Source organism: Penicillium waksmanii, assembly GCF_028829765.1.
Source record: "Penicillium waksmanii strain IBT 27052 chromosome Unknown utg000005l:1.0-5232799.0:1.0-5237142.0, whole genome shotgun sequence".
Lineage (NCBI taxonomy): Eukaryota > Fungi > Ascomycota > Eurotiomycetes > Eurotiales > Aspergillaceae > Penicillium > Penicillium waksmanii.
The window spans coordinates 4,602,986-4,628,261 of NW_026643252.1; the positions used below are offsets into that span (position 1 = coordinate 4,602,986).

The window sequence follows — 25,276 nt, forward strand, 5'->3', positions numbered from 1 at the left end:
ACGACCACGATTGCTGATATCGGACGAATGGTTAGTTACTGGCCATTGGCCTTCTTCCACCTAAGAAGTTCAGCCAGACTGGCGAGGCTGCAGCCAGTCTGCAAGAATTCGTGGGCGAGGAGTTCATCCGCAGTGGCACGGCTGCGGACATCGACACACAGACAAACGCTGAGGAAAGCCTTGAGCTCCTTGCTAAGCTTCTCCGGTTTCTTCAGGCGAGGGGTTCCGTTTGTTGCGATTAGGTAGAGAGCCTTCAGGGGCTCTTCGTTCAGGTAAGGTGGCTCGGACTCGATCATCTCAATGGCCATGATACCCAGAGACCAGCAGTCGACCTTGGGGCCGTACTCCTTTTGCTTGACGACCTCTGGCGCCATCCAGTATGGAGTTCCGACCATTGTGGCGCGCTTGCTCTTGGACTCGGTGAGTTTAGCGCAGAAACCGAAATCGGTGATTTTGACGTGGCCGACTCGGTCAAGGAGAACGTTGTCACTCTTGATGTCTCGGTGAATGATGTTCTGGCTGTGCAGGTGGGCCAGCCCCTTGCAAGTCTCAGAGCAGATGGTGGCGATTTGATGCTCGGAAATCACTTGGTTATTGTCGATCACGTCTGTCAATGCACCACCTTCCATAAATTCCATCACCACCCAGAGCTCGTTGCTCGATTCTTGCAGGAATGAGTCCAGGAAGTTGACAATGTTGGGGTGTTGGCTGTCCTTCATGACGATAATCTCGTTCACAATCAGCTCCTTTCGCGGCTGGCTGCGTAGATCCATCTGCTTGATAGCGACCTGGCAGCGTGGGCCATACTGTCTGTACAGCTCATGAGCCACAGGCGATGGCGCATTCTCCTTAACCCGCGCCACGTAGACTGATCCGGAAGCACCCTGGCCAATCTTGCGCTGCTTGCTGTACGATTCATTGGGGTTGTCCTTGGATACAACAGTTCGCAATCGATCCATCACTTCATTCTCCGTCATTGCCGACATGCGCACCTCCTTTTGTCGCGGCTCTGGCTTCTTAGAAAGTGCAGCCTCCGCTTGACGAACACTATCAGGAACGGCTTGTTTGGTAGAAGTCTGCTTGTTGGCAATGTTCAGCGGCTTCACGGCCTGGACTGGAGCGGGAAGACGAGTAGGAGGGGGGGCCCTGAGCCTGCTGGCCCTTGCTACCACCGTTCTGAGGACGGTTGGCGGCCTGAGACCGAGGATCATTAGCGGGATAACGATTAGGCGAGCCCTGGTCTTCGCTGCGGGAGCCACCGGGGGTGCGGGAGCACCTTGTCCATAGGGGCTCTGCGATGGAGGAGGGGGGGGCGGGACGCTGTGCGGTGAGTTGGCGAGGATCTTGTCCTGGAGCTCGAGCACCAGCGCCAGGGGCCTGAGGGGCAGGACGACTGGGTTGGTAGCGGCTGTTCATGGGGGAGGGCTCTCCACCATAGCCTCCAAGCTCTTGCTTGGCCATTGGAGGCCGCGACTGGGGCAGGGAGGCGTTGTATGCTTCGTCGTCCTTGCGGCGTTGTTCTTCCTCCACACGGCGACGCTCCTGGTCGGCCATCTCCTTCATACGCTCCAATTGTTGCTGCTGCTCCATAGCACGGTCCCCACCCTGTGATTGTCCAGGTGACGATGTGTTTGAGCGCATGGAGCTGTCCATTGAAGTTTTAGATTGTCCGCTGTCGAGACGTTGCAGAGGGCCTGGTGGCGGAGGTCGAGGAGGAGCAATGGAACTGCCTACGTTGTTGCTGCCGAGGGCCTTGGGTTGTGAGCCAGCTGGTCCATTCATACCACCGTAGTACTGAGGATTCTGCTCGCGCATCTTGATATCGGAGTAGAACTCTAGAACTTCGATGACCGCTTGGGGGTTCTTCTTGTAGTCCTCCTTGGTAATGGCCGAGGCCGTGAGAAGTTTCTCCCACTCTGGGGGCAATCCTACGAAGGCGCCGGTTTGCGGATCAAAGCCGACATGGACGCGGTGACTGAAGTTTGTTGGGTTACTAACACCACCCATGCCGGGGCAGCGCTCGTAGATTTTGTCGATCCACTCATAGATCTCGTCATCGGATCTCACCTCGCAGGTGATGGTCTTGGTCGCGACATCTCGAGTAATCATTGCCGTCTTGGAGTTCGCATCCTTGGGGTTCGCTAGGCGGGTGATTTCAAAGGCCATCTTGGTATCTTCGGAACGAGAAACGGAGGTGACGGTGGTCAAGGGGAAGTTGGTGACAATTTTGCCGGATTCATTTTTCATAAATTCGATGCGAGATTCGCGCAAGATCAAGTAACGCTGGTTCCAGGTGGCTAAGAACTTGTCCTCCTTACACCGCACGAATCCTTCTTTCACGATTGCGACCCCACCCTGGCCTCCGGTCTGGCTCCGGGTCAAAGATGGGGTGCTGGTGTTGGGGAAGAGCGAGAGGTTTCCGGCGCCGGGGGTACTGGGCGAATTGAGGGACATTTGGTTGAAGGAGGTGGCCACATTGTTATTGGTGTTATTGGTGGGGAGAGTCAATTTTGGGCGATCAGTAGGGGGGGGGGGAGCCGGCCCCGGATTCATGAACTGATCCGGCGCGTACATGGGACTAAAGAGTGAAAGAGGTGAGTATGAGGAGATTCTGCAGGGGTGTCGGAGACACTCACTTTCCATTCTGGTAGGAAGCCATTTTGGCGAGAGATATAGTCGTAAGGACAAGAAGCAAAGGGTGCGCCGAGACCTCCTGAGGCCCCTCGAGGCTAGACTGAACTGGGTCCGGTCAGTGTTTCTCCAGGGATGGGGGCCAAACAGATGCACACCTAGGGTATCAAGAGCGGACCTCGCACTGCGAGGATAGCTCGAATAAAAAAAGCAACGCGATCGAGGGTGGATGGGAGGATAACAAAGATCAAAGATAGTGGGGGGGAAAGGGAGAAAGGGAAGGGAAAGGGGTGATCAAGCAAAGTAAAGCAAAGCGGACCGCCAAGGCGTTCCGAGGGTCGAGCCAGGAACTGAACTTAGAGCAATTTACAGAAAACAAATGTGGGGCGGTAGTATACCTAAGTATATTAATTGGAGTTATTATGGAGGAGTAGTATTTTATTGATTGTGTTATGGTGGTGGTGGTGGTTATTGTGGTGGTGGTTATGACTATATTGTACAGGTGTCTATTCACATAGACATGATATAATATGATAAGTATACACTGTGTATACACTGATGGTACACTGATGTACTGTTGACCACTGTGACTACTGCTGCTGTCACTCTCCAAATGGATAGTTAAACTTCAACAGCCCATTCAACCCTCCAACCCATCCCTCGTGCGCCTCCCCCCCCATGCTTCTCCGCATCACACTCGGCACGCCGCCCTGCCATTCATTCTTACCATGCCGCATCTCCTCATTCCAAACTCGCACCTCCATACCAACCGCCATCCCTTGTCCAAGATTCACCCCATCAAGACTAACTTCCAACTCGCGCCCGCGATTCTTCTCACTCAACCGCAGCGTGATAGGCGTACTCAACGGTAAGACCAGGGGTCGAAAACTGAGACTGCGCGCACAGATCGGGGTCAAAAGGATCGAGGGAACCAAGGGGTGCACAATACTGCCCCCACTGCTAAGACTGTATGCTGTACTTCCGGTCGGGGTCGAGATGATAATTCCATCCACCACCGCCTCTGTTAAAAATCGCCCGCCGACGAAGATGTCCACCACGGCTAGATGGGGTTCTTTGCCTCGGTGGATGAGTAGCTCGTTCATTACGTAGACCCCTTCGCCTTGGTCGGATTTGCCCCGGATGGGCGTGGTTTCTTCGCCGTCCCCGGTGAATAGTCCGACTTTGAGCCGGTTGCGCATTAGGATGGGTGCGCCGCGGGTACAGCCCATGGATTTGCCTCGGACGGAGGACCAACCTGTCGGACCCATGTCTGATGAGCCGGGCGCCCCTGGTGTAGTTGTGGTCGTCGTTGTGGCTGTGGCTGCGGGAGGTTGGGCCTCTTCGAGAACTGCGGTGCGGTCTCCTGCGCCAGCTCCGGACATGTAGACTTCTCGGAAGGCGCGTTTGAATTCGGAGAATTTCCATTCGCTTAGGAAGCCGAGTGTGCCCATGCTGAATGAGAGGACTGGGGGCACATTCGAGCACGTAGCAAAGAGTGATGATGCGTGTAGGATGGTGCCATCTCCGCCGAGTGTGACTGTCAGGTCGACCTTGTCATGGAATGCTGTTGGTTTCTCGTCCAGCGAGGCTGAATAGACGGGATAGGAGAGGGTTGAGTGGACTTCGGCGGCTGTTGTTGACTCGAGGACGACGGAGACGGAGGGATATGTCGAGGTGATGTGACTAGGGAGAGAGAGTTAGCACTGAATCTGTAGAGAGGGAGAGAGAGAGAGGGTGTTTGTGAGAGAGAGCGTACTTGGCAAATTCGACCAGCGAGTCAGTCACCTCTGGCGCGCAGTTCTTGCGGACCAACAGAATGTTTCGTGGAGCTGCTGGCCATTGGAGAGAAAGCAGTTCGCCCTGGGATTCTACCAGGAGTCAGCCTCGTCTTGGGCAGCATCACCAGCACCAGCACCACCTGGCGTACCTTGGTATTTGGGAATCAGTCGCTGTGATAGGGAGGCAACATCGCGAATCTCGTGACGTGTTGCAGAGGAGGAGAACGTTCGTGAGAGGAATCGGCCGGGGATGCGACGGAGGGACTGCATAGTTGAGGACGAGACGAGACGAGATGACGAGATGACCTCGGTCATGTGTCGCAGACTACTATCACATCCATAAGCCTTGAGTGATAGTGACGGACAGTAGTCAGCAGTAGCGAAAGTATGAGTAACGTAAGTGTATGTTGAGCTGTGCGGAGTTGTAAATAAAATGAGCCCCACAGCTCAACTCTGACGTTATGAATTAGTTAGCACTGCTGGTCAGCTCTTCCCAAGGCTAAAGTTCGGTCTGCGGTTCACGAGACCACCCCGCGTTCTTTGTTGGCTCCCTCTTTAACTTTACCTTCCTCACCCAATCCTCCCTCGATCACTACTATCATTACTATCATTACCTTCCTACCATTCAAGCAGTTGTGAAGCTCTCCAGTAGAGCTCTTCCACCAGCCGAGGCCGCGTCGATCTTCCCCATCCGCCACATCCCGCGCGCACCTTCACCTTCACCTTCACCTCTTCTTCCCCGTACTGGTACTGGCTGGTGCTGGCTGGTGCTTTTTCATAGCCGCTCTTCCTAGCAAAAGACCACCCTCCAGCTTCCAACAGCTTGATATCTCCTCCAAACCTGCCCGGGGCCATTCCCCTCCCTCCATCATGGATTCCGAGGTTCGCCAACGCAAGCCCACCGCCACATCCCCCACAGAGCAAGACATCACCGAACTCCAAAAACACTCCAGCAAACCCCCCCTCCGACCCAGGCCTCAAACATGGCATCTCCATGCAAATCATCCGCTCCCTCCTACTGGCTGCCTGGTTCGAATGCATCATCTTCGCCATCTTCGCAACCCAACTCATCGGCTCCCCGCTCTACATAATCAACAAAGATTACTACTACACCTACATGGCCTACACAAAGCAAAGTTTCGGACTAGCAATCACCGCCCTAACACAATGGGCAGCACCGACTCTATTCCGCGTCAGCGGCGACGCAAGCGTAAGAGGCCAACTCCATCTATCAGATGACGGTCTACTACGCACTCAATTCCCAGAACGACTGGTCATGATCGCCAACCACCAGGTCTACACTGATTGGATATATCTGTGGTGGTTTGCCTATACGAATTCCATGCATGGACGTATTTTTATTATCATGAAGGAATCGCTCAAGTATATCCCCGTCGTGGGTCAGGGAATGATGTTCTACGGCTTTATCTTTATGGCCAGGAAATGGGTCTCCGATAAACCGAGATTGCAGTATCGATTGCAGAAATTGAAGTCCAAACATCAGGGTTCACAGTCTGGTCAGCCGAATTTTGATCCGATGTGGTTGCTTATTTTTCCAGAGGGAACGAATCTTTCGAATAATACTAAGCGAAAGAGTGATGAGTTTGGCGCTAAGCAGGGTTATCCTCCTTTTAAGCATCAGATTTTGCCCAGGTCGACGGGCTTGTTCTTTTGTTTGCAGCAGTTGAAAGGGACGGTGGATTGGGTTTATGACAGTACTATTGCTTATGAAGGGCCACCGTATGTATTCCTTCCTTCTTTTTTTCTTTCAGGGGGCCGAGTCCAGGTATACTGATGCTAACTCCTTTGCAGAAACGGCAGCTACCCCGATAAATACTTCACCCTCCGCACAACATATCTCCAAGGAAGACCGCCAACCTCTGTGAACGTGCACTGGCGACGATTCGCAGTAGCAGACATCCCCCTCGAAGATCAGAAAGAGTTCGACGCCTGGCTCCGAGCCCGATGGGCCGAGAAGGATGCGTTGATGGATCAGTATTTCGAGACTGGGAGATTTCCATCCGAGCTGGCTGGCACGATCGAAGCTAAGAATCCCACCGCCGAGCAGAAGGTGGCTCTTGAGGCTGGATTTGTGGAATCTCATGTTCGCTTGCACCACTGGATTGAACTTGGTTTGATCTTTATGGTGCTGGTTGGTGCGGCGTTGCTTTGTCGGCTTGTTCTTGGGTGAGTAGGGATAGTGCAGTGCGGTTTGGTTTGGTTGTGATTAGGGCATGGGTGGATTATTGATTGTTGATTATGATTATTGAGCGTTGATGTTAGTTCTGGTTTGGATGGGCTGGATGGATGGGCTGGATGGATGGGCTGGATGGGATGAGATATGACGACAAGACCTAGAAATACTTTCATTAGATATAGGGCAATGCCATTATGAATACAAATATAAATATCGACCGAGGTATCAAAGTTGATTACTGAGTATTATCCTGCCTTGTATCCCTCTCAGTACTGTCCTCATCCATTTGTCTGTCTATACTATCCCCTCGAATCTTAGCATGGATCTCCCCGAAGTGATGGCTCTTCGTATCCTTCCCCATAACTTTATCACCCGAGGGGCCGTTACTAGCCTCCAATTCAACTGGCGGCTGGTCACTCACTCCCTGTCCTTCCAATTCCTGCCTCAATCTCTCATCTCCTTGCAACTCTGGCGCATCGCCCAGAGACTGCAATTCCCGCGGCTATCTAAAAGGAAGAAAGAAATATTACAGCCATCGTGAGCAATGCACCGCAGCTCATCCAAGGTATTGAGAATGCCAGGCGAGCCGCGCTCTCTGGAGTCGAGCTCTCTGTTCTGTCAGCGTTGGCGGAGCTCTTCGTTTCAGAACTCTGGCTGGGCGAGTCTGATGGAATGGCCTCATTGCTGGAGATAACGCTCCCCGTACTCTCTGTGCTGGAAGGGGAGGCAGTCATTGTGCTAGTTCCCTGGTTCGTCGCTTTATCCTCCTGCGGAAAGTTGTAGTCCAAACAGGAATTGCCATTTTCGTAGTCACTCGAATAGCTTGGCTGCGTCTCCCACAATAAGTAAAGCGTATCGTTGCAGGGAAGCCTTGGTGAATATGACAACGCGACTGATCCCAAATCTTTCATATCAGGTAGGTAAATACTGAATTGTGTTGCTCGTCAGCTGGGCAATTCCAGGATTCGGGGCATGGCTCACAAACCTGCGTAGTTTTCCCCAGACATAGAAATACTGTGCTGTCTGTATAGTCGAGTAGAAAGTGAGGGATGTATCTGTGTTCAGCGTGGTGCGTGCTGTAGTCTTGCCCAGAGAGCCAAGGCTTAGACTAGAGAATTATTAGAATGAGACATTATCGACGGCTTGTCGGTATGGAACGGAAGATAATTTACCTTGATAAGCCGCCATAGGCCTCAAGTGACCCATTTAATGTGTGGAGCTTAGGAGCGTTGAAATCAAGAGTCTCATTTGTGCTTTCGATATTGATGCGCAGGCCCTGCCTGGGAAAGTACAGTGACGGTTGTCTGATTATGTATCCTACTACTTCCAGCTTCGGCACGGATACACTGAGAATTCATAAATATCAGCAGGAAATTCATATTCGGGGAGAAGATGCCAAACCTTCTCACCGCTCCTGCAACTTCGAAGTAGTCCGTTTTCTCGAGTGAAGGTAGGTCGACATCAATGTAAGGGAATTTTCTGTCAGGCCCATAGATAGAACATGTCTGGGAAGCACAAAATTGCGTACCCAGAGTAACTGTTTTCAGTGAGCCAAATTCTGTACTATAGTACGTGTGAGAAGAAGTTCAAGTTCTGATACGAATCCAAAGGGCTGAGCATCGTATTATACCTTGTCCAACTCCCGCGAATTGAAACATCATTAGCTTCGGCCAAAGAACTCAAGTCAACTGTCCCATTAGCCGACATTTGCACGAGCTCGATATCACCCGTGCTCTCGAGCTTCGGTAAATTAACATCGCCAACAAGACCAAGAAGGTGTATATGATCGATCTCGTTGAGATCGCGCAGCTCGAATAGACCCAACCCTGCTGCACCATTCTCGACTGTGGAAATGTTTCCGTGCAAGCTAGTCACTTCGTTCAAGACGAAATCACCCTCATAGTCGGCTTCAATGACGATATGTCCGTTCAATGTCGTGCATCCCTCGAATGCATCTAGTTTCTCAGAATTGTGTAGGTGAAGGGTTGTCGCGGTGTCCTCATTCACGCTGGTGTCCGTTTTGCATTCCTTCGTCTCGGCACCTAGTTGAACTCAGCGGTTGCTTTTACAATCAATCAGTGAAGTAAACAAGCGTACCAAGACATAATGAGGACACGCCTAGGGCGACTGCCAAAGCATTAACCGAATACCTCATCGTGTCTGCCGATCATTAATGTCAAGAAACGACAAAGGTGAACGAGAAATCAGAATAAAACCATTTGGCGAATATGCCGAGGGGTCATTCTGCTTGGCGAGCTATAGTCATGCTCGGACCCTTTTCTTGAGATTACTCCATGCTGGTCCTGGGGTAACTTTTCCAGAACGAATATGGGGGCCGTGATTCTCATTCGCCTAGTTTACGAGCTAGTCTCAGGTTCGCAGCCACCGTTCTCTTGGCTCTCCGTCGAAAGGATGCGGGCCAACAATTTCAATTCGGGGCGAATCAACCTGTGGTTGTGCGAACCTGCCAAGAGCACAGCTTCATGGTGGATAATTCTATGCTCCAGGGAGCTCACTTGGAGGGTGTAACATAATCCCCGTGGGGTAAGGACACCTTCGCAGAGTTACTCAATGTGTCACAGTTGAGCCGATTCTGAGATCTCCTATATATCCGTATAACCTGAAAAGTTCTCCCAGACATAAATGACTTAAAAAAACCCCAGTCTATTATTTGGATATTTTATAGGTTCTTAGCATAAATACTGACTGGAGATACTAATTCACTAGAAAGTGTCGATAGCTACTTTTTGCTGCTATGGATCATGATCCTTCTCGAATAACCAAATCTATTCCCTGACCGAACGTCTCCAATTCCTTGATTCGTGGAGGTTTCGCGAAGAATTCGTTGATCAGATTTGACGGAATTGCGGATTCTTCGGTTTCGGAAGCGCCTGGCTGCAGGGGCTCTGTAAGTTTGTGCCAAGGTCCGTCTATACCATAAGGCTTGCTCCAAAATGTTACTGAATATTTCGTAGGCTGCTCTGAGTCTGCTGGTGACGGTGATGTTTGGTTTGCGACCGAAAAGTTGTGGATTCGTAGGTGCTCATGAGGAAGTATATTCCCCTGAGGGCCTTCATCGGGTGATTCAAGTTGGTTACTATTAGTACCTGCCTCCTCGATCTCCATAATGCGGGAGAAGATAATAAAATACTTCTCTGCATCTAGAAGCCACTCGCGACCGCATATTCTTCTGAATAAGTCGAGCCCCCAGCGACGAAGACGCGGCCATCGGCACTTCCAAGACAATGTATGGAGGCAGTATATGATAGCGACATCCAAACTCAACGGCCTGAAGTTATTTCCAGGACTGAAGCGATCCCGATCTGCGATGAGATTTTCGATAAGACTCAACGCTTCTTCATAGTCTGCTCGTCCAGCATCCCATGCGCACTCGCTGTCAGCGAGATAGTTACGGACTCCGAAGCCGATATCCAACTTGATAAGTCGTACGGCATTGGTCGCAATCCTCTGCTTTTTGACCCATGATGAACCACGCCGACGGGCTAGATCATCAAAATTTGCCTCCCATTGAGCGAGAGTTTTTTCAACGCTATTAAGGATCAGGGAGGCTTCATCGTTATACCGGGGTCCCAGCGGAAAACATTTGTCAAGCCTGTCGAAGCGCCAATTTGTGTGGGCGATCAAGTCTACCAATCCAACTCTAGCCTGTTGGATCGTATCGAATCGATCACCTAGCGTGAGATCGCCTTGAACATTGACAGGATTCATAAGAAGCCGAAGATTCTTAGCAGTCTCCCTATCTAGTACAATGGTGCGCAGTGAGCACAGAATCGGTCCAATTTCTGTCTCCATGAAGTGCGATCCAATCGTTTTATCATCTCGACCCGATGATTTGTTTTGAGACTTGTTGTTTTCCATCCAGGATTTTAAGATTTGAATCCCACTTGTGATATGAGACCTTGACATTGCCGCATTGCCCCGTAAATATTCCAGACATGCGAATAAAATACTGATCATAGCAACCAAAGAAACCGCATTCGGTTCTTTCATAGTTTTCTGTACAATGCCACGGATGGCTCTGTTATATAGCTGGATAGGAGAAGTTGAGCCAAGACTTTGTCCCCCCACTGGATTCAAGGTCTTCTCCTCATGGACGATGGCAATGGCAGCAAGGGTCTGACGGATGGCCGGTTCTTCAAGGCTAGCGTGGAGAACACTGCTTTGAAAGAATGCGCCATCAAAAAATCCCGCTAACTGCGGTGCTGTCCTATGGAAAAAGTATTCCAAGGCTCGTGGTTCAATAGGCGAGTCGACTCGAGCGGCGGGGGCCAGGGTCCTAGGCGTCACCACGATAGGCGTTTGTGGCTGATATCCCTGGCATAGGCGACCGGAAAGTGAACATCTATTTTTTTCATGATTAATTCAACGAGGATCCCCTCGAATTTCGAATTGGAAATGTACCTAGCACACGCTGGTTTCTTTTCGTCGCATTTAACTCGTCGAGCCCTACACTTTATGAGTAATCTTTCTAGTTATGGCACCCCGCGGTCGGTGCGGCGCCCTTTAAACTTGAACTGACTTGCAGGTGATGCAACCTGTGCGCACTTTGCTACCACAGATGCGCTTCACTTTGGAGACTGGTTGGTCTTGAGTTTGAGTCATCTGAGCCATTTGAGCTATTCAAGTGAGCTAGTCGGTATAAAGATTCTACCAGAGTCGTGCCACTGATTGGGGATGCGAGGCGAGGTGAGTACTCGAATTCCATTTGATGATTAAGAGGCGACTTGGCGACTTGAAGGCGATTGGCTCAATTTGTGTTTGGTCTGCCCAGGTGTCTCGCATGCGGCCTTATGCTTTAAATAGTAATCCACCCCGATGCTCTCCTCTGGGTTTAAACAAAGAACTGCTCACAGTACCAGCATCCGGTCAGTTTCAGGATAGGGAAAACTGTCTGGCCGTTCAAATATTTGGAACTTTCTGAGAGATTTGCCGGTTTACTGGGCTCGGTGCTTATTTCTTTTCTCCTCATTTGTACCCCACGAAACGATAAATCGCGTACCGCCGTGCAAGCCAAGCCAGTCAAGGATCTTATAAAGCGGCGGCGACCGTTGACAGAAAAACCCATTGCTAGCTATAAAAATATCTCAATTTTGCGCACTGCCTCTACTAGATACATCTCTAATGTGCTTGGAAAAACCACTTCTCCCAAATGCTTTCAAATCTGGGAAGCGATCGGTTCCCTGAGCCTGGCCTTAGTTACATATGCTTATACATGGATAAAATCCCATATTTTAGCACGTAAAGTGGCTCCAGTTCGAGAGAAATAACTTAGCCAGCATGCTGCAGCTCTATGAACAAGACAAAGCCCATTAGGAAGATTGCATTCAACATATGGAAGAGACGGCAAAACAGCGGAATGAGATGTTGACTCATAGAATCAAGGATCTTGAGGTTCAACTCGCTGAAGAAGTGAAAGGGAAAATGAGTCGGTAAAATAGTCTAATTTTACTACATTGAAATGCCTTCTTTGCAATTGATTTCTGACTGTGGCAAGCATAGACGTTCCATTCATGTAGAAAGTCAGTATGGTGGAGAAATAAAGTCTCAAGCTACTTTCCCTGGTCACATTCTGCTGCAGACAATGGCAGCTTCATATTCCAGCATGCTCTATCCTTTAGCCAAACTCTCCAACTACATCGGCCCATGCAGTCATACAGCGCATATGTGGTCAGTGTCCGAAAACACGATGGAACCTCCAATGTCCAGCCGACAAACATCCGACCCACCCCCCCCTTATGCCCACTCCTAGCCAACATGGCACCCAATGTCGAAGAACACAGTATATTCTGTGCAGATTCCTACGGCAACGGTATGGATTTTCTGGGCCTCAGTGTTTTCAGTTCCCCTTCACACCCTTTATGAACAATTGCAATCGCTATATCTCAGACCACAGACTGTTGGCATACCGCAATCCGCAGGTATAGCTCTTGCATCTGCAAGACTCTTCGAGCTAGGTGAGGAAAGTGATTGCATCGACGTTTTGTATTACAGAGTTGCAAACGATCGTTCCAATGCTGCTCGAGGTGACTTCCTTTCAGGTCTCAGCATAAATCGAGCCTTTCGTAATGTATTCCTTTATCATATTAAGAGTTATAGTTAAAAATGGCGATGTTCCTCATTCGGTACACTTGCCATGTAAAAGACCTCCGCCTTCGAGAACGACCGTGGCCAGTACGAGATATGTACTTTCTTGCAGGATCTCTCGATAACAATCTCAAATTTTGCGCTAAGCGAATACGTAGCACAAAAACTTGCTCGAGATGTAGGGCTTATGATTGGTTTATAAGGCAATGATTAATACTTAATTACTATGTGAGCGCTAACTGGTACATTTTCCCTTCCTTTCTGGTGAGGTTGGTTCTCCTATCAATAAGCTGCACAGTGCCCTGATGAAGAATATAAATTTCTACACTTTGAAGAATGGGACCGCCACGTGGAAGGCTTCTATCCTATTCACAATCTCCTTACTGCCTAGAATGTATCGTATCACTTCGAGACAATTCCTTGTCTCTTATTTTCTTTTCTGTATCTTTCCTATATACGCCTCTTCATGTCACTCGTACATTCTGATTTACAAATTCACCAAAGTAATCAACTTAATCAACTTAGATGGCCAGGCCGAGCGCCAAGACACCTACGACAGCAATATTGCCTGAGAGCCGGCTTGCACCATTAAAGACAGGCGCCGAAGGGGATGCTGAAGCAGAGCCAACTGATGAGGTGGAACTGCCGCCTCTGTTCGCGTCACATGCAGCCTTCTTAGACACGCAGGTCGACAGGTTCGCTCCGGGCTCACCACGGCAGGCATCGTATTTAGCCTGGCAGTCGCCTGCAGGCCCCGAGGTCGGAGTAGCTTGGGTCGTAGTAGAGGTGCTACCGCTGTCCGCATCGCAAGCAGCCTTCTCAGAGGCGCAGGTCGACAGGTTTGCACCAGGGGCGCCACGGCAAGCATCGTACTTGGCCTGGCAGTTGCTCGTGCCCGACGAGGTGGGCTGAGGAGCCTCAGTTGTAGTCAAGATGCTTCCGCCGTTCGAGTCACAGGCAGCCTTCTCGGAAGCGCAGGTCGAAAGGTTTGCACCAGGGGCACCACGGCAGGCATCGTACTTGGCCTGGCAGCTCGAGCCAGCAGCCTCACACGCGGCCTTATCAGAGACGCAGGTCGACAGGTTCGCACCGGGCTTACCGCGGCAGGTATCGTACTTAGTCTGGCAGTTGCTCGTGCCCGACGAGGTGGGCTGAGGAGCCTCAGTTGTAGTCGAGGTGCTACCGCTGTCCGCATCGCAAGCAGCCTTCTCGGAAGCGCAGGTCGACAGGTTTGCACCAGGGGCACCACGGCAGGCATCGTACTTGGCCTGGCAGCTCGAACCAGCAGCCTCACATGCAGCCTTATCAGAGGCGCAGGTCGACAGGTTCGCACCGGGCTTACCGCGGCAGGTGTCGTACTTAGTCTGACAGTCGCTCGTGCCCGACGAGGTTGGCTGAGGAGCCTCAGTTGTGGTAGAGGTGCTTCCGCCGTTCGCGTCACAGGCAGCCTTCTCGGAAGCGCAGGTCGAGAGGTTTGCACCAGGGGCACCACGGCAAGCATCGTACTTGGCCTGGCAACTTGAACCAGCAGCCTCACAGGAGGCTTTGTCAGAGGCGCAGGTCGATAGGTTCGCACCGGGCTTACCGCGGCAGGTATCGTACTTAGTCTGGCAGTCGCTAGTGCCCGACGAGGTTGGCTGAGGAGCCTCAGTTGTAGTCGAGGTGCTACCGTCGCAGGAGGCCTTCTCAGAGGCGCAAGTCGACAGATTCGCACCAGGGGCACCACGGCAGGCATCGTATTTGGCCTGGCAACTCGAACCAGCAGCCTCACACGCGGCCTTATCAGAGGCGCAGGTCGACAGATTCGCACCAGGGGCACCACGGCAGGCATCGTACTTGAGGTCACAAGTGGAAGCCCCAGGAGCTGCCATGGTGGCACTGAAAGAAGTAATGGCCAAGGCCAAAAGTATGTTTACACGGACCATGAGGGCGGTGTTTTTGGTCTCAGTGATTATTCAGAGCTCGCATACAAATCGAATTGTAATTGAAGATAAGTATGAGAGAGACTGCCCTTATTTATGTAGTACAATTTAAGTAACTATTTTTAACCATTTACATACATGTCCCCCACAAGCTGGTATTTTGAGACAATCAATTACTTCTCAGGTGATACTAAAGATTGCGTAAAAATAATTGTTCTCGAGAATATTATTAGGATTGCTTGACATTGGATGACGGAGCAGGCCATAGCAAATGTCTTGCTCCAATGTGGACCCCAGGAAATGCTGAGACATGGCCTCTCCGAGATATTTCGCAAATTGCCTTTTTCCCGCAGTAGTAGTCGAAACCCCTAAACACTAGAATGGTGTTCTAGTTATCCTCCTGGATATAGGGTCGTCAGGTTTTCCACTAGGTCGCTAATTGACTAGATCAGCACTGCGAAGGTCAGATCCTCTGCCCTCTTCCTACTACCAGTGGATCGCCAAGCCCTGCGAGCCATGAACCAGCCCCACATGACTCACTATCATATTCATCCAGGAAGGGGTGGTGCAGGGACCTCGTTTAATGGTACTACCAAAGAATGAACTCGGCCGGAGAGAGCAAGTTACTGTTTTCGAACCCCACAAGATCCAGGTGTGCCAAGACAACGAAAGTGAAAATACTAGATTGATGTCAAAGCTATGTTCATGAGTGGTCGGAAAATTCCTAGCTCGGATAGAAATAGAAACGTAGGGTCGCAAGATCGCCTGGAGGGTGGGCCCTGACATATTGGGTCGACTCACCAGGAACCAAGCGAGGCGCTTTTGACAGTCCATATCTGGCTACTACCTCCAGCAACATAGCATGAATTTGGTAGAGGTGAGGGTGAAGGTGAAATTATAAATGGAGGAATATATGTGATAGCTTTCCCAGCCGTTCTTCGGATTTGAAGAACTATGGCTAGAGCGAGAGTTATAGATAAGTTACCCTAGGTGATGGATGGGGTTGTCAGCGGGTTCTCATCAACATCACTGAGGTGTATACTGGAAAACGAGCGGTTGAGTAGAGAAGGTCCGGTCCTTCGCCCGCCTCATCAAGCTCATCTGTGTCTCCGCAACCACCCAGTCGATAGCTATGCGATCGTACCAGGACACAAAACCCAACAGGATCACTGGAACCACCATAATAGAGGAATCGCGGAATTAGCGGGAGTGGATTCTCAACCCCTGATCGGTATTGCTGCTTGCGGTGGGAGATTTCAAGACGATTAAACAGGGGAATTGGTCGGGTGGGAAGTATGAATAAATCTCGAACAAAGGCTTGAGCTCTTCATTATTAAAATAGCCCATCATGTATTCCTGGAGCATTTGGTGGTGGTCGTCGTCAAGAGGGACAAGACTGTAGACCTGAATGGGAATTAGGTGCTTAGGGTCTGGAGGGAAGTCTGGCTCCACGAACTGCTCGAGCACCACGCGGTGACCCAGATGGTCATTGTAGGTGTGCACTTGCTGCCAGGAACTTTCGGGCATGGTGAGTTGGTGTTTGGAGTATTTGGACATGCGGGGATATGAGGTGGCTGATTACCGTTAATGGTGGCTGACTGCTGTAGTAGTGGCCTGCCCTACTACTGTATCGGTGCCACAGCTATCTTAATCCTATAGCTACTACTATTTTAATATCTACTATGGTCCTGCCTCCACAGTAACTTTGACTGTAGATCTTCTATCTAATAGTTATATAATAGTTGTCTCACCGATTTAAAATACCCGTTCTCCTGGTAGGCAGGGTAGCCTTGGAATCAAACAGCATTGATTTTCTCGGATCTGAATTCCGCAAGAGAAACATGGAAAGATCAAACTTGGACGACCCATGATATTGAAATTTAAATCCTACTACTATATGGGGTGTCAAAGTTGGCATCCATAGGCACTGCCAGTCTTGGAATTATCTTGATATTTGATATCCACTTCCATCCCCCTTGGTATCAAGATACTAATTAACAAAATGTCCAATTTACCTCAAAACGAGTTCGATGACTCCGATTTAGAGGGACTATCTCCATCCGTGAAACATTATGTCTATGAAGGACCAGATCAATTTTCTCGAATCTTTAGACTTGAAAAAGATCGTTGCCTACGTTCAATGCCCAATGCCGTTGAAACTCCCACCAACCCCGTTACGACAACTGGGAGCCTAAGTACGAAAGTACAGGCAGAGACTGAGATCAACGAATACTTTGTCCTTTCGATCGATGCAAGCACATTCGAACGGGATTTCGCCGATGACGGAATCGATATTCCTCACATAGTATCATCCGAATACAGCGCACAGAAAAGCCGTTTGGTGATTAAGATGCCGAACCCGGTGCATAACCAAGTCGGCATAGCCCTCCACGGCGCCATTAAAACGGCCCTTGTGCCTATGAGGCTTCACAACATGGTCTTTAGCTGGGGAACGGTCAATGTTGACGTGGGTAGTGGCCGGATGAAGCAAGCAGACATGGGGTGGGGACCCCGAAGATGCTCTCCTGGGACTCCCAAGAAACCAACGGTAGTGCTTGAAGCTGGTGTCTCGGAGAGCCACAAGAGGCTCTTCCACGACATGGAGACTTGGCTGAACCCCCACAAGGGGAACGTTAGGATGGCACTCTCCATAAAAGTGGTGAGAAATCGACGCAAGTTGACGATCGAAAAGTGGGTATGGGACGCCACGAACCGCATACCCAGCAAAGTTCAGGGTATCGTCCTTGAGAGGAACGAGACAGGTCAAACGACAAGTCGCGGGGGGGATCTGATGATTCCTTTCAGGGACATATTCCTGAGAGATACTGAGAGTTCTCGGGAAACCGACATCACCATCGACACGGGGGAACTGCAAGCCATTGCCGAACTCGCATGGGACATGCAGTTTCAAGATGAGGATGAAGATGAAGAGTAGTAAGAACTACATCATCCGCCACACCGCCAGCCACACCGCCAGCCACACTAGCCACACATCCAATTCTCAAACCGAACAGCACCGCGCGATCTCCGCCTCCCCCGAAGTCACTCGCGCGTCTTTCTCAGCCTTGGGGTTTCTCCACGCCTCACTTATTCGACGCAAAGCTCATCCCTATCACATTACCCTTGATGGCCAGTCAAGCTCGATCATGAGTTGAAGCTGCCAACGATTCCCCATCAAGTCGCATTCCTGACCTCGCTTTACTTATCCCTCACTTTCCTTGACAAGCGCAGTCGCAACAATGGCGTCTCTCGAAAACGGCCATGCCAATGGCTTAATCGGCGATTCCCTACCATCCGCAAGCTCCCTACCTAACCTACGTTTCTCTGATATCCCCGATGCCATCGATATTCCCGCCTCCAGTTTCGACAGCGAAGTCGAAGTCAGTCTCCTCGATCTCCCCGAAGACCCAACCGAGCTCTGCACCCTTCTGGAAAACGAACGGGCAGCCAAGAATTTCTGGGTCATCATCGCATTGGCCTACGCCAAACGAAAGCAGATCGACCATGCCATCGACATCCTGAACAAGGGTCTGGCCTCCGTCGCCCATGGCGCTACCAAAGAGAAACTCGGCCTTCTTGGCTGGATCTGCTGGTTGCTCATGCTGAAGAGTCGCCAGGCTCCTCGTGTCGCGCCAGAGGGAGAGCTTTACTCAGAAGCCAAAACCAAGGATCACTACCTGCAGCTAGCAACTTCCACTCTGAACGAGGCATCGCGTCTGAACCCTGCGTACCCGCCTCTCTTCCTAGCTCGCGGCGTCTTGTGTCTTCTCCGTGCCTCCTTATACCCTCCGCGTGCGGTTCGACCCGGTGCCATCGACACGTCCGAGCGGGTCGAAGCCCTGCGGCAAGCGCTGAAATGTTTCGACGAGTCCTCCAAGGCCTTTGGCGGTCGTAACATTATGGCTATCCTGGGCCGTGCCCGCGCACTATACATGTTGGGAAGATACGCAGAGGCTCTCGAAGGCTATCAAAAGGTCCTGATGAAGGTACCTAATCTGACAGACCCTGATCCTCGTATCGGTCTAGGATGCTGTCTTTGGCAGCTGGGCTTCAAGGACCAAGCGAAGGTGGCATGGGAACGATCACTGGCTCTGGTAAGCTAGAACGCTGGCACTTGTTCCCCATCTCTTTGAAAACATTGACTGACCGCGCATCACGATATAGAATCCCGAGTCCAAGGTCGCGAACATCCTCCTCGCCGTGTACTACCTTTACGACAGCTCCCGCCGCTCTACTACCGACCCCATGTTCGGCTCCTTGTACAAAATGGCCATGACCCAATACACACAGAAGGCTTTCAAGCTGGATAAAGAATACCCCATGACCTGCGCCTCATTCGGAAGCTACTTCCTCCTCCGCAAACAATACCCGACCGTTGAGACACTCGCCCGCAAGGCGATCGAAAAGACGGATGTCATGCCCATTGCTAGTGACGGCTGGTATCTGCTTGGCCGAAAGGCACACTACGAGGGCGATGGTGCTCGCGCTACAGAGTACTACAACAAATCCGACCAGGCTCGTGGTGGTGGTGAAAAGGGCTTCTTGCCTGCTAAATTCGGTGCTGTGCAAATATCCGTCTCGAACAAGGACTTTGATGGTGCCAAGTTCCGCTTGGAGAAGATTGTCCAACAATCAAAGAACGCCGAGGCTATGATTCTGCTCGCGGCGCTGCACGCCGAAGACGTCTTTACCTCACTAAAGGCCGGTCTCAAGGATGATAAGTCGAATGAGACGAAGCGTGCTATCCATTTGCTAGAGTCTGTGCGCTCGATGTGGAAGGATGAGAAGCAAAAGCTGACTCCAGATGAATCTGTCCTGGTCTATCTGGCTCGTCTGTACGAGACCACCTCTCCGGAAAAGTCCATGCAGTGCTTGGCCCAACTAGAGGAGCTGCAGATTTCTGGTATTCCCGAGAGTTCTCGGCCTGATATTGACGATCCGGAGGATCTGAAGGCTGCTCTCCGCGAGAGTCTTCCTCCCCAGCTGCTTAACAATATGGGATGCTTCCTCTACCAAAACGAGAAGATTGCTTTGGCGCGTGGCATGTTCCAATCCGCACTCAATGCTTGCGTACATTCGCAAGAGAGAAAAGATGGTTCCGACAACGATGCCCTCGTCACAACTATCAGCTACAATCTTGGTCGCACATATGAGGCAGCAGACATGTGGGACGAAGCTAAGAAGGTCTACGACGGACTCCTCGAACGACACAACGACTACACCGAAGCTAGTGCACGTTTGACCTATATCGCCCTCCGCCAAAGCCCAACCGAGGAAGGACCCAAGAAGATGTCCAAGCTCTACGAAACCGACTCCTCAAACCTGGAAGTCCGATCTCTCTTCGGCTGGTATCTCAGCAAGTCGAAAAAGCGTGTGTCCAATTTGGCCGAGGACTCGGAACAGCGCCATCACAAGCACACCCTACAATACTACGACAAGCACGACCGCTACGCTCTAACCGGGATGGGCAACGTCCACCTCCTCGCTGCGCGCGATATGCGCCGCGACACCGAAGCCGACAAAGAAAAGCGCCGCAAGGTCTACCAGCGCGCAGTAGAGTTCTTCGACAAGGCCTTACAGCTAGATCCCAGGAACGCATACGCTGCACAGGGAATCGCCATCGCCCTAGTCGACGATAAGAAAAACTACAGCGCCGCCGTGACATTCTTCTCCAAGATCCGAGACACACTCAAGGATCCGAGCGTCTACCTAAACCTGGGCCACGTCTACGCCGAATTGCGCCAATACTCGCGCTCAATCGAACACTACGAAGCGGCCCTCGCCAAGGATCGCGCCCGCGACGTGCAAATCCTAGCCTGTCTAGGCCGAGTCTGGTGGCTCAAGGGCAAACAAGAGATGAACCTGGTCGCAATGAAAACAGCCCTGGACTACGCCCTCCGCGCCCGAGACGTCTCCCCCGACCAACTCCACCTCCAATTCAACGTAGCCTTTGTGCAAAACCAAATCGCCTCCCTCGCATACAGTCTGCAACCAACGCAAAAGACGCTCCAAGATGTGCTGGAAGCTGCCGACGGATTGAAAGAAGCAATCGAGACCTTTGAGAAGATCTCGAAGGAGAAAAATCCCCCTTACCCAGCCCAAGCACTCGAGCAACGTGCAAACATGGGTCGCACGATTAGCAAGCAGCTTGATCGCGCGATGCAGAGTCAGAAGGAGTATGAGGAGAAGAATGCGGCGAAATTACAACAAGCGCGCGACGCACGTGAAGCGGCTCAAGCAAAGCGTGAAGAGGAATTGCGAAAGGCGCAGGAAATTGAGATCGAGCGGAAGAGGAAAATTGCCGAGGAGCGCGCGCAGATGGCTGAGGAGACGCAGCAGAGCGCGGCGAGAAGGGCGGAGGCTGATCGTGCGCGTGAGGAGGCGGAGCTTACGGATGGGTCGCAGGGTGAGAGGGTCAAGAGGAAGAAGAAGACTGCGGCTAAGCGGAAGAAGAAGGGTGGTGATGACTTTATTGCTGATGATGAGGAGGGTCTTGGTGGTGGTGAAGATCAGGAACGCAGTGGTGGGGAAGGAGAGAGTGAGGGCGAAGCTGCGCCTAAGAAACGTCGTCGTCTTGAGCGGAGGTCTGGTGGCAAGGTTGCTGCTGCTAAGGCTTCTAGCAAGTACAAGAGTGATGAGCGGATTGTTGATTCGGATGACTCGGATGAGGAGGCGGGTGGTGAGGCTGCGCCGGGTACACCTGGTGATGAGGATAAGGAAGATATTTTCGGCGATGATGAGCAAATACAGGAAGATGTTGCGCCTCGTCGTCGGGGTAAGGCGCGTCATATTGCCGATGATGATGATGAGGAGGATGAGGATGCGGAAGAAGGTCACCAGGCTCCGGCTAAAGCGAACGAGGACAATGATGACGATGACCTCTTCGGGGATGAGGAGAAGACTCAGACTCAGGATACGGAGATGCAAGACTGAGTTGAGCTGAGCTGAGTTGAGTTGTCATTTGTCATATTACCTCCCACCTTTACATTTTTTCTTGTTCGTTCGGCGTCTGGGACATAGGCTTAGATTTTGCAATTGTTGCGGCAGCAGATTGTTTTGCAAAAAAATTAGTATTTCTAAGGTTCAAGTTCCTTTTGAATCCATTTGTGTCATTAGCCTTTTATAGTCATCAATTAGGTATTCCTGTTTATCTGGATATACGAAATGTTTCGTCAGTGTGTTGTCCATTGGAAGTTATACTTGAAATTTCCTATCTTCGGCCTAGGGCTATGATTCAAGGTAAGGTGGTCTGAAATAGTATATCTCACAACCTTCATATTAAAATCAGTAGCACTGGCAGTCTTATGATTGCACCGCAGATGCTACTCAAATTCAATCTGCAAGCAAATAGAACCTTGGTCTTCCATAGACATGTCCTTTGCCTTGGAAAACCCATGATCCGATCGATCATCTGCCCAATGTTGCTAGTCAAGATCATCACATTCAGATCAATTGAACCCTCGATCTGACAAAAGTACCAAAGCCTCCTCTCCGAAACAACCGCCCCCCCCCCCCCCCAAAAAAAGGCCCGCGGCACGCAAAATAGATTAACAGCCCCTGCCCCCCCAGGCTTCCAGCCCGTGCCATCCAAGTTGGACTCGGACCCCAACTCACATTACAAATCCGCCACGGGGTATGTGTATACTTGGGAAATGCATGGAGTAGATGGTACACTATCCCCATCCGTAAAAGATACATCTCATACCTTGGTAACGAAAGCCACCAGATACTAGCGTAAGCGCGGGATAAGTTATAAACCCGCAACACTCCGCGTTCCAGTATCGCGAGATCTGTCGGATCTGACCTCCAAGCCCTGGAGGTTAATCTAAACAGACAGGAAGAGTGATATCGCCGAGGTATTTTCTAAAATTAACCGTGACCCTCATACCCACCTGCCGAGGACATGGCATGGCATGTCATGGCATGAGCTAACTACGAGTAGTTACTAGTAGTTGGCCCCATTGCGGCGAGATCAGACCTCTTTCCCATACTGTTAGCTTAGGTATAGCCACTGGCATACCACAATAACGGTGGTCTAGAATCAATCTTCAATCTAATTAATTTTCGACCTGCACCACACCACACAATACCATAGTCACCACCTCGCTCGTTCTCGCTCCGCCTTGCCTCGCACAAGACAATGAAGCCTAAGAAAAAAAGAAAAAAAGAAAAAAAAACTCCGACACATGCATATGAGAGCCCGTTTATTTCCCCTTTGCTTTTTATTTATTCTCCTATAGGCTATGTTCCTCTTCTCCCACCCCCATTTAAATCTCCACTTTAACTTGAACCACCTGCATTCGCCCCGCCCCCTCCTTGTCTAAGTAAAAGAAGCAGGCGAGGGGTAATATTTCCATTGAGACTGAGTCACGATAAAGTAGTAGTACATACGTATTGGCTAAAAATGATTACTTGGCTGGATACACGTATGGTAACTGAATCTGCATCTGCATCTGCGCCTGCGTCTACCCCGATCGACCCTAACGCAATGTACGATCCGTCCCGAGCTGAGCTGACCTTACATGAGGGCCTTGCATCTGCACGAGCGGGAAACATGCAGCAACGGGCAGCTGGGGGCTGTATTTCTGGTAATTGGGGTATTGTACTGTTGATTACTGTTGGTTATGTTTGAGATGGTAAGTGGTCACACTACAGTGTGAGAATTCTTTTGTGCGATTATTTTCGGTCAGCACACGCTGACCAATTCGTTATAAATGGTAGCAGTAAATTAATTTGTTATTTCGCTTAGTAGTAGTTCAAGTTGTTATATGGGGGAAGTCTCCGAGAAAACGACCTGAGTACAACAAAGTACTACTAAGTAAATGGTAGTTGGCTTCTCCTTATGCATAGAAATTGATACTATATGCCGTTTCTATATGAGTAGCAGATACAAAATATATCGTCCTTGGCTTGACATAGAGGGAAAATAAGATAAGGTAGGAGGTATGCAGCTTGAGCGAGACCTGATTAGGACCTAAAATTACTAGTAGAAGGTTTGAAGATAGCTTCCCATTGAATACTACTATGTTTCGTAGGTAAAAAATCCAATAATAAATTCACAATTGAATTTACAGACCACCCCTGATGCTTGGTGTATTTTTTTCCCTTATTTTATCTTCGCTATGTACGGAGTACTTGCTGCATGTCCTATCCAAGAATGTGATGGGAATGTCTCACACATGCACACCCACCACCAGCGAATCCTCAAGCAAGGAAAACTAAGCACAGAAAAGATAATCACCGTAATCAATGCTGAAAATAACTGCGCCCGAATTTTATTGTACCTATGAGAAGAAAATCATAGGCAGGTTCCAGTATCAATGTTCCAGCCTCCTACGCTACGTAGGGCTGAGTGAGGATGGATGATCGCCGCACGCGGAAAGAGTCCAAAGATCGTCACTCCAACGACCCAACCCCGGCCAGACAAAAGGGCTTTCGGTGAATGAGGACTTGATCGCAAGGCTCGATGACATGATCCTGCAGCACCTAAGAAAAATGGCTCGAATAAGAAAAATCTTCATGCTTTTTTGGAATTGTCCAAAGATGGGAGAGATCTACATTGAACAAGCTTTTCCGTTCAAGGAACCGCTGAAGACTTAGGCTACTCTCTATGCTCCTATGGGGCATCGAAAATATTGCAGAGTGTAACCTCATTGATTTTTGACGGAGCTGGCGGATCACTTTCAACTTTATTCGAGTTAAGATTGTTGGTGTTCACTTGACGTGGTTGCGGCAGTGGCGTTGGACTGAGATTATCAGAATGGGGGTTTTATACTCCGTACTTTGCACCTAGAAAGGAGACTAAGATGGAATCTAGCTATCTTCACCATCAACTAAGACATGAGAATAACTGACTCACCAAATAACCCCCCCCTATCACCTCCTTCTCCGAGTCTGCTCAGACTGATGGATGTTTCTAAAGCTACAACAGTGGTATCCTAATTATAGTACATGAAGAGCTAGTGGCAATTCCACTGCAGTATATTCTAATTAGTACGGTATCGGTTGTCATTTTCTACAAATTATATTCGGCATTAGTCCCACCCTAAAAGCTGGCTGCTATAGGACCGCCGATCGGAACACATTCAGCCGACGTCCCATCAGCGTCTCGAATCATACTCACCCAGGGCTGAAGTGAAAAAAACCGATGATATCACCGACGGACTACGTCGTCATACTACGACTCTGACCCCCTTGCCCTTTATTGTTGCAGATCGTCAACAAACCCACCAGCTTTTCCATGGACACTCGCTGCTTTACTCTACAAATGCTTGTGAACCGTTGATCCCGCTGGGCCGGGTCAGGTTAGGTCTCCACACAAGCTATTGATGTTCGGTTGCATCAGCTGCGGCTCTAACCTTATCTATCATGTCATCGACAGAATGAAGCATCGCTCCGGAAAAGTTTTCCTGTGCATTTAGGTGCAACCGGAGTCTCCATCTCTCTTCATCTGGTGTGCGCGTGAGTAAACATAGGACTAGATTTCAGTCAAGCCCGGAATAGGCGGATATGCCTTTCATTCGCTTTTCAATCCATTTGATCCAATGGCGTGCTGTGCTGGTGGAGCATAGCATGGTAGGATGGAAATGGAACTTACAACGTGGAAATGAGTAGGTAGCTGATGGAATGGATTTTGCTCGTTG

General features: G+C 50.2%; 9 protein-coding genes across 9 annotated transcripts; 3 read left to right on the forward strand and 6 right to left on the reverse strand.

Moving 5' to 3' along the window:
• Positions 1–35: 35 nt before the first annotated feature.
• N7481_006602 (serine/threonine protein kinase CLA4) lies at positions 36–2,659 on the reverse strand (the record flags this gene model as incomplete). The annotated part of the gene is made up of 3 exons (XM_057265821.1): positions 36–1,114; positions 1,170–2,578; positions 2,637–2,659. 3 exons carry the CDS (start codon positions 2,657–2,659, stop codon positions 36–38), a joined length of 2,511 nt encoding a protein of 836 aa, XP_057123541.1.
• A 574-nt stretch (positions 2,660–3,233) lies between these two features.
• On the reverse strand, positions 3,234–4,679 carry N7481_006603 (NADH kinase POS5; the record flags this gene model as incomplete). Its single annotated transcript, XM_057265822.1, has 3 exons — positions 3,234–4,314; positions 4,388–4,499; positions 4,559–4,679. The coding sequence occupies 3 exons, from the start codon at positions 4,677–4,679 to the stop codon at positions 3,234–3,236; spliced, it is 1,314 nt and encodes a 437-aa protein (XP_057123542.1).
• A 600-nt stretch (positions 4,680–5,279) lies between these two features.
• Positions 5,280–6,600, forward strand: N7481_006604 (lysophospholipid acyltransferase family protein; the record flags this gene model as incomplete). The annotated part of the gene is made up of 3 exons (XM_057265823.1): positions 5,280–5,291; positions 5,329–6,149; positions 6,222–6,600. 3 exons carry the CDS (start codon positions 5,280–5,282, stop codon positions 6,598–6,600), a joined length of 1,212 nt encoding a protein of 403 aa, XP_057123543.1.
• Positions 6,601–7,112: 512 nt separating this feature from the next.
• Positions 7,113–8,761, reverse strand: N7481_006605 (uncharacterized protein; the record flags this gene model as incomplete). The annotated part of the gene is made up of 7 exons (XM_057265824.1): positions 7,113–7,533; positions 7,592–7,714; positions 7,779–7,886; positions 8,016–8,085; positions 8,135–8,169; positions 8,237–8,648; positions 8,704–8,761. The coding sequence occupies 7 exons, from the start codon at positions 8,759–8,761 to the stop codon at positions 7,113–7,115; spliced, it is 1,227 nt and encodes a 408-aa protein (XP_057123544.1).
• A 605-nt stretch (positions 8,762–9,366) lies between these two features.
• N7481_006606 (uncharacterized protein) lies at positions 9,367–10,617 on the reverse strand (the record flags this gene model as incomplete). The annotated part of the gene is made up of 1 exon (XM_057265825.1): positions 9,367–10,617. One exon carries the CDS (start codon positions 10,615–10,617, stop codon positions 9,367–9,369), a length of 1,251 nt encoding a protein of 416 aa, XP_057123545.1.
• A 2,615-nt stretch (positions 10,618–13,232) lies between these two features.
• On the reverse strand, positions 13,233–14,582 carry N7481_006607 (uncharacterized protein; the record flags this gene model as incomplete). Its single annotated transcript, XM_057265826.1, has 1 exon — positions 13,233–14,582. One exon carries the CDS (start codon positions 14,580–14,582, stop codon positions 13,233–13,235), a length of 1,350 nt encoding a protein of 449 aa, XP_057123546.1.
• Positions 14,583–15,833: 1,251 nt separating this feature from the next.
• On the reverse strand, positions 15,834–16,160 carry N7481_006608 (uncharacterized protein; the record flags this gene model as incomplete). The annotated part of the gene is made up of 1 exon (XM_057265827.1): positions 15,834–16,160. The coding sequence occupies one exon, from the start codon at positions 16,158–16,160 to the stop codon at positions 15,834–15,836; it is 327 nt and encodes a 108-aa protein (XP_057123547.1).
• Positions 16,161–16,635: 475 nt separating this feature from the next.
• Positions 16,636–17,568, forward strand: N7481_006609 (uncharacterized protein; the record flags this gene model as incomplete). The annotated part of the gene is made up of 1 exon (XM_057265828.1): positions 16,636–17,568. The coding sequence occupies one exon, from the start codon at positions 16,636–16,638 to the stop codon at positions 17,566–17,568; it is 933 nt and encodes a 310-aa protein (XP_057123548.1).
• A 304-nt stretch (positions 17,569–17,872) lies between these two features.
• Positions 17,873–21,566, forward strand: N7481_006610 (putative RNA polymerase II transcription elongation factor (Ctr9); the record flags this gene model as incomplete). Its single annotated transcript, XM_057265829.1, has 2 exons — positions 17,873–18,727; positions 18,798–21,566. The coding sequence occupies 2 exons, from the start codon at positions 17,873–17,875 to the stop codon at positions 21,564–21,566; spliced, it is 3,624 nt and encodes a 1,207-aa protein (XP_057123549.1).
• Positions 21,567–25,276: the final 3,710 nt, after the last annotated feature.